The sequence below is a fragment of the Protopterus annectens genome, chromosome 1.part1, assembly GCF_019279795.1.
Source record: "Protopterus annectens isolate FY-2018-M chromosome 1.part1, PAN1.0, whole genome shotgun sequence".
Classification (NCBI taxonomy): domain Eukaryota; kingdom Metazoa; phylum Chordata; order Ceratodontiformes; family Protopteridae; genus Protopterus; species Protopterus annectens.
The window spans coordinates 631,496,610-631,513,324 of record NC_056726.1 but is presented as its reverse complement, the minus strand read 5'-3'; the positions used below and the strand labels follow the sequence as shown (position 1 = coordinate 631,513,324).

Here is a 16,715-nt window from a genome sequence, read left to right as displayed (position 1 = left end):
CAGAGACTCCCCCATCTACGGAATAGACAGTCTCGCTCCATGTCAAACAGAATACCTCATTATCCCAATAGCTCAACCTGGATAACTGGATGGGAAACAGAAAATACAGCCCTAGGATTCCACCTGTGTCCCTGCTGGACAGTGACTTTGGGTGCCGACTCGTCTAAACATGGGGTAAACTCTTGGCTATGCTTATAAGGGCCTCAGGGCCAATAGCCTAGTAACTTTTCTATGTAATTATTAAGAAATGTACTACTTAATCAGAAGTCTAACATCTCCCATGTGCTCACAATCGTTTAATTCAATTAAACTCACAATGTTGGCAGAAACTCTCTTCACCCATTCATAAAGATCTCATAATCATTATTTAAAACTGAAATTGGTTTGTAGAAGAATAACCAGTAGGAATTATTTCCCTCCTTTAGAATTACCATTACAGCCTGTCTTTTTCCACCAAAACTTCTGTTTTATTTCACTAAAGAGGCACCCATTCTTGGAGCAACTTTTTGTACCCAATTTTTCCATATTTCAACTAGGATTCTATCAGAGCCTAGAAATTTACTGTCCACAGCCTGCCCATAGAAACTGCATAAAAAGTTCTTGTAAATAAGCCCCACCATGTGTAGCATTCACCAAGTCTATTGCTCAGAACTATAATCCATGTAGTCTCTCCAGCTGTCATTCTGCTAGTTCACTTAAAACCTGACCTTGCCATAAAAGAAAGGAAATAAAGTAGTTAATTGAGACCACATACTGGAGCTGTACTTAATCTTCAGGTAGAAATTCTATTCTTTGTGTGGCCTGACACAGTGGAATGGAAGCCAATTAGTAGCTCTTTAGTACTCACATGCACCCATCCACATCGCTTACTCAACTTAACACAAGAAACACTTGATCAAACCACATTAGCTTTTATTCTTCAATAAATAATTCCCTCAACTGCTAGCTGCTTAGTGGATCACCTTAAGCTATTAGTCGCTATTGTTAGAGTGTATTTAACAGTGAATAAAAGGTTGAACGTAATTCTGTTACAAATATGCAAAATAAGGAATAAAATAAAGCTTGCTTAAATGTAGAAACAGAGTTTAGCAATATGTGATTAGCATCCACACTAAAATGACTGTGGTCTGGAAAATAAGGAATTTGCTTAATGGACATGTTTTCCTACAGAATCAGTATGTATTTCACACTACCAGCAAGAAAGCTGACCTCTTAAGCAAAAATGTAAAAAACAGGATGTAAAGAATGGACAACAGGAAAACAATCTGTACATGTTTCTATCATATGATACTGTTAAGCAAGGAAGTTTGAATGGTGCATTTATCAAGTCAGTATTTGCACAAGATGGGTCCTTAAAAGACAATACCAGCATTATTTCAGTACAGGATGAAAACATTTTTCTGCAAACACCAGCAAACAGATGTTTTCATACAAAGACCAAAACAGAATACCAAAGAGAAAAACAGGATGCAAAACCACTATAAAGAGACTATAGCAAATTAAATTGTTGGGAGAGGTATTTTGTACAGGAAAGTTTTTGTTTATGCTGAACGAGAAGTAAAAAGTGGTACAGCGTAACTAAAGCTGCAACAGTAGTACGTGTGGTTTGTTATATTGATTACTGCATCAGTGTATAAGTGACAGTTTGGTGCTACATCAATCTATAGTCTGCAAGTTTCTGTGGGCTACAGACTGTGAATGCAATTATAACTAGACTTTGATTTCAGCAGAATCCAGCCAGCAAGACCTTAGAGTCTTAAGAAGACTTCGGATCCATCACAGTAAGCAGCACTTTGATAATTAATGTTTCAGCTATAACTCAGATCCAACTAACTGGTTCCAACATATTTCTTGTTTATTATATTCACAAAGAAAATCTAAAATTAATAGTTAAACTGAGTCAAGCTGTAACTGTAAACCTGACTGTTTCAAGTGACCATAAGAAAACATCTGAAGAAGAAATGGGCCAAAATACCTCTCCAGTGATCAATTTGCTATCCACCCTACCTGTTAGAAAAGGCATTCCAGCAAACTGCATATTCAAAGACCTGCTGCCGCCACCAGTCTAATCTATACATGCCTACGTACTAGTAAACAGTACGACCAGTATGGCAATTACACACAAATATCTCGCCTGTCTTTTGCCACAATTAGTCTATTACAAACTTTGTATCACAGCCTCCTCTTGCTGAACAGAACTCATTAGATTGATAGTATTTAATATCATAATTACTAGCACCGGTGTTAACTTCAAGTTAAAAAAGGTGTAACGAGGCAGACATTTCTCTCAGTCATATTAACTGTCTAGTTCAACATTAGCTGTGTTACTAAACATTTGTCCTCTTAAGGGAGCAAAATCAGGCATATTATGCATGCTTCAGAAACAGAAGAGCACTGTTCTGTTGTTTCTCTCATCATTGAGAAAGCCTCAGTTCTGCCCTCAGGCCGTTAGTTTAAAAAGGAAAAAAAAGAAATATTCCGCAGTACCAGTTGTGATGTCCTCCATCTGGGCCAGTATTCAAGGAGCCTGAATCCCATCAAGGAGCCCAAATCCTCACCACTGGCACTGGAGAGGGATGTTCACTTGGGAAAAAATAGATACACTCAGTACTACCAGCTGCAGCTCTCTGCATCAAACATAATTTCCCTTACAAACACACAGGGAACACAATCAGTCCGAGGTATGGGTTTCTCTGTCTGTCTCCCTCCAGGTTCCCAGTCACACTTCCCACTGGCACAGCTATAGAGTTGAGACCTCGGCTGACTGTCCAAGCCAAGTTCTCCACCACCTTCTCTGTGAAGCCAGTGCTTTATTCCCCTGCTCCAAGCAACTGACACACACACTCTGAAATTTGATTTACACACACACACACACACACACACACACACACACACACACACACACACACACACACACGGGAAAGGCTGGCACAGATTTACTAGCTATGCCCCCTTCTGCCCAGATAGTTATACCACCAGACACTCCCAAGCCAGCTACTCCAAGGCTTTTACAAGGGTACCTAATTATACTGAGTGAAATTAATACTAATACAATTGGTAATGTTAACCAAACACCCAAGCTTTCAGGAGTGGCCATAGAGTCACCAATAGATATAAGTACTCTCAAACTTTAAAATATTCTCTAAAGGACCAGCCACAATGAAAAGTTTAAATATTTTAATAATAACTAAAAAGAACATGAAAATACTAAATACCTATTTATAATAAATGCCAGAGTTTCAAACAAGGGAAATATTAAAATAACACAGATGAATAAATTCACACAGATACAGAAAAACAGTATTCAACTAATCTCACTATATTTTCCTGACTGATCTAAAGAATTATTATTCCCTGGCTACTTACTAGAGCAAGGCAAGACTGAAGTAGGTGAGAGATCCTTCTTTGTCAAGTTACAAGAACAGAGTGCTCTGAGACTTCAGTCTCACCTTGTATTAAACATTATTTTTAGTGATGGATTACAGAATGACATCACATACAGCAGGTCATCTGACTTCTGGTTCCCATACTCCCCCCCCCCCCCTTAGCTAGAAGCTATCAGAATGTCAATAATACACAGAGAGAGAGTCTTGATAAGATCTGCTGCAGCTTCTGGAAGTCATAAAACAATTTCAAATCTCCGTGGTTCCAGTGTAGCAATTAGTTCATCCAAAGACAATGCAGGAAGCTTCCTTGTACAGGCTTTTTGTCTGCACTGAGAACTGTAAGATACAATCTTTACAGCCTAAGCCAGGTAATTTAATTTCAAACTATTTCCAAAGTTTGAGATTAATGTCTTCTCTTCCAGTATTCTCTATCAAAACATACACATTTAAACAGTTACAATAATGCATGTTTATTCCTTTTTCTGGCCAGCAGGACACACTGTTGGTACATTTTTAACACAAGCAGCTTTACAAATACATTTTTCAACACAAGCATCTTTGCAGATCAATTTGATATATGAATGACATCATTCATTACAAACTTCCAGCTAGCTGTGCTGGCATATGTTACACTTCCATTGCCCTACTTCTCCTGGCATAGCTGGCAATACTTCACATTGTCACATCTCTTCCCCCTTTGAAAACTCAAGCTAGTTTTTCAAGTAACCCTTGAAAAACTTTGCTTGAGAGGAATGACCCTATCTGGGAATGCCTTAACCCATAACCTGTCTTGAGAACCAATCTACATTGGCATTGCTGACCCCACTATAGTGCTGAACTGTCATGTCATATGCCTGTAACCCTAGGCTCCACCATAGTAACTTGGCACTTTGCTGCCTGGCTCATGGCAGCCACAGATCCCCCTCAGACCCTTCCTGCCCCTAATGAAAATTCTTAGCATCAGTGCCTCTCTATCATGGTAAGGCTTCATCATGTTAGCATGGTACAATTTGTGCCCCTGCCTCTTGCCTAGACGTTCTACCATGTTTTTAACATCACTGACTTCCTTAGCACTTTAAAGTGTCCCTCCCAAGCTGTCTGCAGTTAATTGTGTCTGTCATGAAAGAGAACCATAACCTGCTGCCCCAAAGTATACTCACAGGCTCGAGCATTCCTGTCATACCAGACCTTTTTCTGCTGTTGGGCTCCTGCTGGCCCAAGCCCATGGACTCCCTAAGCCTTGTCCTGAGGTTTAGGACATGCCACAACAGTCTCCTTGTGGGATTCACACTCACAATCCCACTCATCATGAATCAAATCTAAAGGTCCCCTCACCCTATGCCCATGCAGCAACTCAAAGAGTGAAAAACCTGTGGAGTCCTAGGGTACCTCTCTGTTAGCAAACAGCAGATGGGGCAAATATTTGTCCCACATGAAATTGGCATCTCTGTCAGTCAGTATTTCTCTTGAGAAACGTACCCTGCTGAAAATATCTAATAAAGCATATGCCACCTTCTCTGCCTCGATGGAGGACAAAGCCACCACCTCAAGGTATCCAGTAGCATAATCTACTACTACTAGGATATACTTCTTCCCTGTGGAACTTGGGGTATTTAGAGGCCCCAAAATATCCATAGCTACCTTCTGAAACGGCTCCTCAATCACAAGCAATGGCATCAAAGGAGCATTGACCTTATCTTGTACCTTGCCTATTTTTTGGCACTGCTCACAGTTCCTGCAGTCCCTTGTTACATCCCCTGCAATCTCAGGCCAATAAAAGTTCTACATAATTTGTTTCTTGGTGTGCTTTATGCCCATATGACCTGCAAAAGGAATGTCATGGGCTATGGCTAGAAGTGCCAGAAAATAGGCTTTAGGCACTTCCAACTGCTCTATTACCTCACCCTCTATCCCTCCCTCAAGGGTCCACTCTCTATACAGTAACCCTTGGTTCCAGTATACAGACTCCCCTTTTCCTTGATAATCAGGTGCCTCCCTAGCTACCTCCCTCAAGCCACTTTGTGTAAAGTCCGAGATCTGAGCCTGTCTCAACTCTACCTTTGGGACTTTTCCCAGGTCCACTTCCACAGGAAGTCTGGTATCCTCTGATAGCAGTGCCTCACTGTCAGCCTGGGTACTACCACTGACCTCTGACCTTGCAGTCCCTCTGTCCAATAAAACATCAGTACCTACCAGCAGCTGTGGCTCACCTTCAGGCTCACTACTGCAGGGTAGCTCCATCCCTGAAACAGCCACCTCACTAGCCCTGGCTTCAGGTGTGGGGTCTGTCTGGGTCTCAACCAGGCTACCAGACCCACATGCCTGTCGCCAAGCCTGACTGCATGTAACTGCATGTTTACAAGGTACTGAATTATCAAAATCATTGCCTATCAGGACATCTGCAGGAATATCCTCAAACACACGTACTTGCCTGCTTCCTTTTCCACTCTGCCAGTCAAGATGAACCCTGGCCAAAGGCATTTGGAGTGGGGTCCCTCCTAAATCTCTGACTGGAGTGGAATGCTCCAGCAAGTTTGTTCCTCTTTAACCACTACAGGCTTCATAATTGTTATGTCAGAGGCTGTGTCTCTCTTAGCAGTGGCTTGTTTTCCATCCAATAAGATAAGATATAACCTCTGGTGATAGTTTGGTACCCCTGTTGTCTCCAGACAACTTACTACTGGCATACTGTTGTTCCCACTTGCTGGCTCCCCCACCTTGCCTCCATGAACATCCATATGATACATTGCCTCACTGGTTATATTTAAAACATTTAACCCTTGATCCTAGCTGTGCACCTGAACTAGTGGCTTCCTCTGTTACTGGTAGACTCTGTTGGGGTGGTTTAGGCTGCCCACCATGGGCTCCTTTATATCCATATACAGCACTGGGTATCCCTTTCTTGTGCAGTAATGCCCTGCTTGTCAAGTATGGAGCCCCCTTTTTTCCCAGCTCATCTGCAGAGTTACACTCTCAGTCTACCAACCAGATTCTCAATCCTCAGGCAAAGTGCTAAGGGCTTGCTCCCTAACCAAAAGGTCTGCCAGCCCTTCAAGAGTGGTGACCTGACACCCACTCAAACACCTATGAAAATAAGTGCTTAACTCAACAACATAATCGCATACATGCTCACAAAACTTTTTTTCTATCAGCTTCAGGTGTTAACAGAGTAAATCAATGTTTACTTGAATGTTTTATCATAGTTTAAACAATCAATATCAGACAATTTAGAAACAGCAGTTACAGTTTACCATGGAATAAGGGGATCAGGAACCATACGCAGAGCCCTTGGTCAACAGTATACAAACATATGAATAAAACCTGATCAAAATTATCACCCTCTGTACGTTGTGGAAAAAAATGTATTGCCCTCATTGCTTCTGGGGTTTGATTATTCCCTTTCACATTATTTCCATGACCCTAGCAAAGACTCAGCATTCTCCACTCATGTTGACTCTGCTTCTCATTTTCTTCAGCCTCCAAACACTGCAGTCTCTCATTTTCTTCAGCTTCCAAATGCCACAGTCTTTCTACTGATTCTAATTCCCTCGATTTTGTCTGCTGATACTAATTCCAAATGTGTGGCTTCCAGTTCAAGTCTCTAACTCCAGATGGAGTTTTAAGTCCTCTGAGGAAAAAGTGAACTTCCCTGTTTTTGAGGGCTGCAGATCCCCATTACCAGACTGGTTATCCTCATAGTTGCTGGTCTGAGCTGTGACTAAGGCTGAAATGATTTCCTCTTTAGTCAGGTTGACAAGCACCAGTCCTTTGGCTTCACACACCTTGGCCAACTGGTTCTTTGTGAGCTTGCCACAATCCTCTGTGACATCTTTGCCTGCTTTCCCTAACTAAACTAAACTAACAAAAAAAAATAAATAAAACCATTGTGAAATGAAACTCTAATGTTTACCTTGTGGCTGCTGAGAATACACACACCTTTAGTGACAACTGCTTACAGGCTACAGAAGTTCAATTAATATCTGCATCACTGCACATCAATATGTAACGTCCCTACTCTGGGCCAGTAATCAAACAGCCTGAATCTTCACCACTGGCACTGGAGAAGAACATTCGCTTGGAACAAAAATGGATACACCCAGTATTTCCAGATGCAGCTCTCTGCATCAAGCACAATTCTCTTAGGAGCACACAAGGAACACATTCAATCCAGGGTCAGGATTTCTGTATCTGTCTAACTTCAGGTCCCCAGTCAGACTCCCCACTGGCACAGCTATGGAGATGAGACCTCATCTGAGTGTCCAAGCCAAGTTCTCCACCACTCTCTCTGTGAAACCAGTGCTCCATGCCTCTGCTCCAAGCAGTTGACATGCACACACTCTGAGATTTGATTCACACACACACACATTCATACACACATTCACACACACACACACACACACACACACACACACACACACACACACACACACACACACACACACACACACACACACACACACACACACATAAGAAAGGCTGGCACAGATTTACTAGTTATGCCCATTCTGGCCAGACTATACGGTCATTACACAGTCACCAGACACTCCCAAGCCAGCTACTCCAAGGCTCTTACACGGGTACCCAATTATACTGCGTGAAATTAATTGTAATACAAATGGTGATGTTGACCAAACAGCCAGATTTCAGGAGTGGCCACAGTGTCACCAATAGAAGTAAGTACTCTCAAATGTTAAAATATTCTCTAAATGACCAGCCACAATAAAAAGTTTAAATATATTATAATAATAACTAAGAAAAAACATGAAAATACTAAATATCTATTTAAAGTAAACACCAGAGTTTCAATCACAGGAAATATTAAAATAACACAAGAAAAATAGATTCACACAAATACAGAAAAACAACATTTAACTAATCTCACTGTATTTTCTTGACTTGATCTACAAAAATTATTACTCCCTGGTTACTTACTAGAGGAAGATTAAAATAACACAAATAGATTCACACAAGTACAGAAAAACAACATTTAACTAATCTCACTGTATTTTCCTGACTGATCTAAATAATTATTATTCCCTGGCTACTTACTACAGCAAGGCAGGATGAAGTATGTTACAGATCCTTCGTTACAGAGTGCTCTGAGACTTCAGTCTCACCTAGTATTAAACATTATTTTTAGTGATGAATTGCAGAAAGACATCACATATAGCTGGTCATCTGACTTCTGGTTACCATGCTTCCCCTCTTAGCTACAAGCCATCAGGATTTAGCACATATGTATCAATAATACACACACACAGATAGCCTTGCTAAGATCTGCTGCAGCTCCTGGAAGTCATAAAACAATTTCAAATCTCTACCCTTCCAAAGTTGCAATGAGTTCACCCCAAAGACAATGCAGGAAGTTTCCTAGTACACACTTTTTGTCAGTGGTTGTATTGAGAACTGCAAGATACAATCTTTATGGCCTAAGCCAGGTAATTTAATTTCAAACTATTTTCAAAGTTTGAGATTACCCTTTTCTCTTCCAGTTTCTTCTGTTAAAACATATACATTTAAACAGTTACAATAATGCATGTATATTTCTTTTTCTGTCCAGCAGGGCACACTGTTGGTACATTTTTAACACAAGCAGCTTTTTCAAATACATTTTCAACACAGGTATCTGTAGAAATCAGTTTGATATATGAATGACATTAATTCTTTACAAAATTCCAGCTAGTTGTGCTGGCATATGTTACACATCCACTGCCCTAATTCTCCTGGCATAGCTGGCAATACCTCACATTGTCACACCAGGCTTGTTAACCTTCATCATGCCATGTACCACAACTGCAATCTGAAACCTCACTTTGACAGCATAATGTTCAGTCAGTAAAGTTACAATTACATTAACCCAGAAGAAACATAACTTAATAAAAACAGTTCAAAATTCATGGTTGCGATGCTACTACTTTTCTAACCTCTGTGATCAAGCCAGCAAGTTCCTTTAAGGTAGACTCTTCTACATAAGGAATGGCTCTACCTGAACCTTTCTTAAATCCTGGATATTCTGCTCTCAAATAATTGCTCCTTTCTTCACTGACATAGTCCCACCACTTAAGCCCCATATCTCCCTCATCCTGAACAATTCTTATCACACCACCTGAGTCTTGGTAAGACTGAATCCCAGTAGGAGAAAATCACTGTTTGAGTTGCAGACTAACTCAATCTGAATTTGTAAAGCCTTCCTTGCAGTCACATATCACAGTCAAAGTGGACACTTTATTGTTGCCATTGAGAAATGAACACTCTTTTTTCATTAAACATTAAAAGTTTAAAATCAACCCAAAAATTAAATAATGGTTTCTCTTAAAGCAAAGCCTTCACAAGTTAGAATGTTAGATCTTGGGTACTGACTCTCTCTCCCACAAGTCGCAGCAGACTCCTACAGCAATCCTAAGGACAACCACTGCTATCCACTGAGTTTACAAGGCAAGGAGGGAAACAGAACTAGGTTGCCAGGTCTTTTTTTCCATATCACACATACACACACTCACAACTACGGACAATTTAAAATACATGATCCAGATACTGATGTCTTTGGAAAGTAAGAGTAAACCGGAGCACCCACAGAAAACTCAAGCAAAAACAAGTAGGACATGCAGACTCCACACAGAAGCCCCCACCAGCAGAGAACCAAACTGGAGAACCTCTTGTTGTGACACACCATGTCTTACTTTTCACTGGTGCCAAAGTATAAAGGACCCTCTCCAAGTTGATCTCATCCCTAGGGATGTCTGCCCACTCTGACAGTAAACTTTTCATAAAATCAATATGGTTTCTGCCCTCAACATTCTCATGTACACTGCTCACTCTCAAATTATTTTATCTCACCATGTCACATTTCTCTAGAAGCTATACTTATGCTGATTCTGGTCTGCTTTCAGCTGCTGCTACTTGTGCTTTCAACTCTACATTCTCATCAATCCTTAGCTGATGTGTTCATGAATACTCAAAGTTTCAGTGACACCACTTAGGCACTTATTGTTGGTACTATAACTTTTACTTTGGTGTTGATTTTTAAGGACTTTTAAAAAGCTACAGACAGTAATACTTCTTCGTCTGTGACCATGCAATGGGGATTTGGGAAGTGGACCACTGACGTCCCATTCTCCTTCATAGCTACAGCCGTCAGTGCAGCTTTCAAGTCCTGCACAGCCTCTTTTTACAGCACTTTTGTGAGAGGGAGAGTTGAGTGGATTGTAGGTTAATCAAGATGAGAGCAGCATAAAGTAGTGTAGGGATGAGAAGGGATTGAGCAATACTATTTTTGCCACGATATGTGAGATACAGTTTGACTCTATAGAGTGCACATAGCTTTGGGTGGCTTTTCTGCTCTTGTGTGATGATTAAATTTTAATCTTTTATCAACAGTGACTCTTAACACTGCATCACTGCTTCAAAACAGTTATATTTTCCAACAATGACTCAGCTGATTCTTTTGCTACTACAGCACAATTTCTCAACAAGAAAACATTCCAAGCATGTGATACACTAGGAAGATGATCAGTATACCTCTAAATCTCTTAGTACAAGAAATCTGCACAAAACCAGAAATAATAGTGACGCAATGGGCCAAAAATAGAGACCATTTTAAATATTGCTTTATAAACTTAAAAGGTTGATAAAATGACAGGTTTTGCATTACCATGAATTGAGTAAATGGTTCATCTCCCAGGCCCTAGCCTATAAATGTTTCATCTCCCAAGCCCCTGCTTACACTTAACAAGGGTATCAGAACTTGTCAGAGATTTGGAATGCATGGCTAGGCTTAAAAAGGCCCTTGTGGTTATTAACCTAGTAAACACCTATGAACCTATGTTGTGTCTTTCGGCTTATCCCGGTTAGGGGTCACCACAGCGGAACTTCGGTCCACTAATGTTTGGTAGTGGATTTTTAAGTGCCGAGTTACCAGCCCTGACGCACAACCTTCAACGAAGGCACGCTCATTCACTCATGCCTCCACACAGAAGACGCTCTAGCTGAGAATCGAACGGGACGTCTTGCTGTGAGGCGACAACACTACCACAGCACCACTACCGTGGTAAATGCCTATGAAGCCCGAAAATCAAATGTCTTGTTATGATTTTTTTTTTTAACTTCAATCCATAACGATCTGCCAGAAAAACAAAAATTTTGGGGAACAGACCAAAAATATGAACCAAAAGTCTGGACATTCTGCAAAAATCTGGGCAGTTGAGAGGTATGAAATGCTCAGTGACTCTCTTTCTGAACGTTTTCTAGTATTGGCTTTAATTTTATGTGTATTCCATAACGTTTCCTTCTCATATGAAAATGACTCAAGTGCGTAATTACAGCACGGTACATAAAGATTTAACATAAAACAACTGAGATATTCAGAAAATGAGTTTACCATTTTTCAGTGACACAAAATTAATCATAAATAAATACAAAAGAAATGCTCTACCATATAGTACTATACTCAATAGTGGCCTTAGGTCAATTGGTGCCCTAGGCAAAAGGGCACCACAGCGCACCCCACCACACCACCCAGTGCCCCCATCCAGGTCTACCTACACCAAATACTGGAAAAGTGCCCCTACCACAGCGGCGCCCTAGGCTGCCGCCTAGTTGGTCTATGCCTAAAGCCAGCTATGCTGTACAGACAGATAGGAAAGGGACTTCTTTTCTGCAACCCCTAACTGGGAAAAGCCGAAAGAAGAAGAAGAAGATTACTGTTAAAGGTTAATAAACTGCCCTTGTGAAAAAGTTGTGTAAAACAGGTGTGCAAGAGTAAACAGCAATTCCATTTTCTAATAACTTTGTTTCAGAATATAGATTGCCATCACACCTCTCAACCTTTTATAACAAAAAATCTGGACAAAGAATAAAATCATGGAGGGGGCAAAAGTCCAAAACTATGGACATATTTTAAATATTACTCTTATAACCTTAGAAAGTTGCTAGATCGACAGAATTTATTTAGCATGCATTTTCTCAAGGATATGAAGTCTGAAACACAAAGGTATATCATTATTTAGTGACTTCAATCCTCAGTGATTTGACAGAAAATTATAAATTTTATGATGAACAGACAGGGGTGCACCCAGAAAATTGATGCATGCCACGGCGGTAGCGTTGTTATCTCACAGCAAGAGGTTCTCCCGTTCGATTCTCGGCTGGGGTTGGGAGTGCCTTCTGTGTGGAGTCTGCATGTCCTCCCCGCGGTTGGGTAGCGTTCAAAAGACATGCGTGCGTAAATGGGCGTCTTCGTTTGAAGGTTGAGCTTTGAGTTGGCACCTTGGCGTTTCGTAAAAATCTACTGCCAATCATTAGCGGTCCGAAGTTCCGCTGTGGCGACCCTTACCGGGAAAAGCCAAAAAACAAACTATTTTTACTGAACCCCCATCCAACCCACCTGGTATCTAAAAAATGGACAGCTATTTAATAACACAACCCCCCCCCCCAGCAGTAAACAAATGTATACATCATTTTCAGTGGTCCCCTCTAAAACTATTAAAGATGTTGCTCTTATAATACCAATCCTATCTGTAAGCAAGACGTGTCTGTGTTAGAGGAATTGCTTTATTTAGATGTAAGCATATTTTAGCCTGAAAAAGCTGGACAGCTGAGAGGTACGATTGCTGTGTTTGTCATAACTGTCATCTGAAATCTACAAAGACACTCGCTTTCTGAGGAAAACATAACCAACAGTTGTCACTACTTACTTACATAAAGTGATCGAGTGACGCTGTGAGGCGCATGACAAAGCTTCCCAAATGCCAACAAACACAAAATCATGTATGCTCATAAGTGATTGAGACCCCCCCCCCTTAATAAAAAAAGAATTACCGGTCAACAATTTGCTGAACTTTTCTTCATTAAGCTGCATTTGTCATATTGAGGTATTCCTGTAAAATTAAGCTACAGCACGTGACGGATAATATGGCCAAAAGATCGTAAAAGCAAGCAATGGCTAAATAGGAAGCTTCCTCACTGTTTCACACTGAAAGGCTCTGTCGCACAGTCATCACAACTTTAACCGAAATTTATGTTAAATGAAGATGAGTCATATTAAAGCAAGTACACAACATTCTGGTGTATAAAGCAACACGTTTAACAGTTCATGTAAGCTGTTTGCAAGCACGCCACATTTTGTAGGTGGAGAGTCGAGAGTTACCACTGTCAGCGTTTTACACTTTACACGGCTCAACATGAGAAAATAACTAGTAATGCAATAAAGCTCAGCAGTCCCTTGCTATCCCAACAGACTCATGATATTCACACTAAAGACGATTGCTACCCCAATTACCACTGCTGTTTGTAATATTTAAGACATCCATCCATCCTCAACCCCTTTCCACATTTTGCACCCGGGGTCGGGCTGTCACTTGAGCAGTGACAATCATCCGATCTCGAGGCAAGGATTTACACCACTGGGTCTTACTAATAAATTTTACAAACACTGTGACAGTACCACTCATTCACTACTATATATTAAGCTATATAACGAGGATGAGGGCATTACAACACCTTTAAAAATAAACACTAATACATACCGCCCTTAGTGTGGCAGTAAAGCACAAATATGAAACCTAGCTTGAATGCAGTTATCGGGGACTTTCCAGGCATTCTCGTGCTCCGTCAAACAGCTGATGGGCAACCCCAAACCCCTCCCTAAGGCAGTGACTGGACAGTGCAGTGACTGGACAGTGGAGTCAAGCATACAACAATCAAACGTGCTCAAAGGCATAATTTTTACACTGCCCTGCTGAAAGGCAACCACAAGCCCCTCCCAGAGGTAGTCGCTGACTTGACAGTGGAGTCGAGTATAGTAGCAGACAGCAATCAAAAGTAGTTTTACACTGCACCCCCCCCCCCCCCTGTACATTGTCTCACGCACACTCTTTACCTCTCAAGTGTCTCTAGGGACATCACAACTGTCCCTCATTTTCAGGTAGCCCTGCTTTTGACTCAAATACATACCTCTCAACTGTTCAGATTTTTGCAGAATGTCCATATTTTTTGCCCCATATTTCTGGTCCATTCCTCATAACATTTGTGATTTTCTGGATTTTTTAAGCAAATCAGTGAGGACTGAATTCACTAAATAAAGATAGGCATTTCAGTTTCAGACTTCATATCCTACAGAAAATGGTAATGGTAACACAAGACATTTTATTCTAATAACTTTATAAGTTTATAAGAACAATATTTAAAATTTGCCCCTATTTTGGGGGTTTTGTCCCCCATAATCTTTGGCTTTGTCCAGCTTTTTTGTGTTAAAAGATTGAGAGCTTTGGCTATATTCCCTCCTACAACTGGGCAATCGTTTACATTAAGACACACCAGGGTGCGCACTGCGCAGTAGTAAGCATCCCCACTGGAGTGACGTGAGCGGAACTTGTAATATCAGACCTATTTCTTCAAGAAATAAATACTCCGGCTACGAATATAATTTTTAAAGAAGATGTAGGGGAAAAAACAGTGTAACATCCATCGGGGTGGCTTACACCCCAGCACCCCATAAAAGTATTGCAAAGCACCTAAAGCTATGTAAAGCAGCAAATTGGTGTTTTTTGTAGAAAAGGTGATGAACTGCATGAATAAATAACGCCAATAATTAGAGTTATATACTTCTTTTACTTCAGAAAATGTACATTAATTCACACTCTCTTATTTTGTTAACGTCTTAAGTTAAAGCATTCAAACCTGTAGTCATACCTCTCAACCTCTTAGCACAAGAAATCTGGACAGAGACTAAAACAAAGGGAGGAAAGGCCCAAATATAGGGACAGATTTTAAATACTGATTTTATAAACTTAGAAAGTTGGCAGAATAACAGGACATTATGTTAGAATGTATTTTCTAAAGGCTATGAAGTCTGAAACTGAAATGCATGTCATTATTTAGGGACTTCCTCACTGATTTACTAGAAAATACAAATTTTTATGAGGAATGGACTAAAAATATGAGGCAAAAATCTGGACTTTATGCAAAAGTCTAGACAGTTGAAATGTATGCTGTATTGTCTTCTTGTATACTTTCTAGTTAACACCCATAGCTCTTCATTGTGTTCAGGCCTGTCTGACTTTAATGAAATGAGTTACCAGCTAATAACAGGCAGCATTAGAAAGGACAAGGACTCATTAACAAAATTCTTCTAAGTTTGTTAATCTGTGATGTCCTGCAGTGATAAATGAATCACTGTTTGCCACATATTATTCATATTTTTATTTCTATGTTCTATTTTTCATAACCAAGAGGTCTTCATGCTATTGAGGGTGTAGTTTTAAATTCATTGGTGGCAGACAAGAACATTAATCATCAATGTCCATTTATATCACATTATACTGGAGATATTGCTAGTTGTTTTGTTCGTAACTATAAAAATAAACATTTCTGTATGCACGTGAATTCTAAAAACAAGTGTCTAACAAACTGTATTGTGGCATCAGGTGAAACTTTAGATGTTGTAGTCGCAGATCAGAAAAGTGGCTGGCCTCTTTTGAATGACAATTCAGTCGGAGGTCTTTCAAAGCAGAAGAACCGATGTGGTTTCTTCCCCGTACGGTTTCATGCCACCTGGCCCATCTGACCTGAGGCAAAGTGAGAGTTTCCGGTCCGAAGGACCAATCTGTCAAAGGAAAAATAACTTCAAAATGATCAACACACGGCAGGTTCAGGTTAAGGCACTTTAATCTTGCAGCAAGGAGACAAAAATGTGCTAATACAGAGTTTGTCTAACTAGAATCAGGAAGTGAAGCTATTCTTATATATTTCTTACAAGGTATTGCCTACTAAGCTGACGTAATAAATCACAAGTTCTTTCAATATTATTTCACAGCAGCTGTTTGTCCATGATTTTCTGCTGGCATATCAAGTTTACAAAAAAAACTTCCTAAGAAAAACAACGTGGCCTTGATGACCACCGGTCAGATACAACTTCTCACTATGCAATGTTACCATTCAAGGTACTATTGCTAATTCGAGCACAAAGCAAGTACAGATTACAGTTCATTTCTTCAAGCAGTCTTTGTTTGATGTATCTCTTCTTTTCCGCAGCTGTGCATGTTCTCATAACACGAACAGGGCTGATTGTTCATATTCAATCACATTATAGAAAAAAGTATTGTTCTATTTATTCACTATTCGTTCATTTTCCTGACCTAGCAGATAATCACCTGCTTCTCAGTACATTTCCAAAAGGCATAAACATGAATTTTGCTGTGCTAGCAAATACTAGGTCAGAGAGCATCTTGCAATTTCAGAAAGCATACTGCAGTTTGAAAAAGCATCTTATAATTTCATACAGAATTAAGCTGTACATAAAATAGAATGAAATGTGATAACCCTTTTAGCTTC

At 40.2% G+C, this 16,715-nt stretch overlaps 1 protein-coding gene across 1 annotated transcript in view; it reads right to left on the bottom strand.

The window, feature by feature from the left end:
- ASRGL1 (asparaginase and isoaspartyl peptidase 1) overlaps positions 1-14,042 on the bottom strand; it is a 757,546-nt gene extending 743,504 nt beyond the window's left edge. Inside the window, exon 1 of the mRNA XM_044077290.1 lies at positions 13,910-14,042. Within this exon, the coding sequence (XP_043933225.1) occupies positions 13,910-13,982 (73 nt within the window). The 5' untranslated portion in view covers positions 13,983-14,042. The remainder of the gene's footprint in view (positions 1-13,909) is intronic.
- Between the last annotated feature and the right edge of the window lie 2,673 nt (positions 14,043-16,715).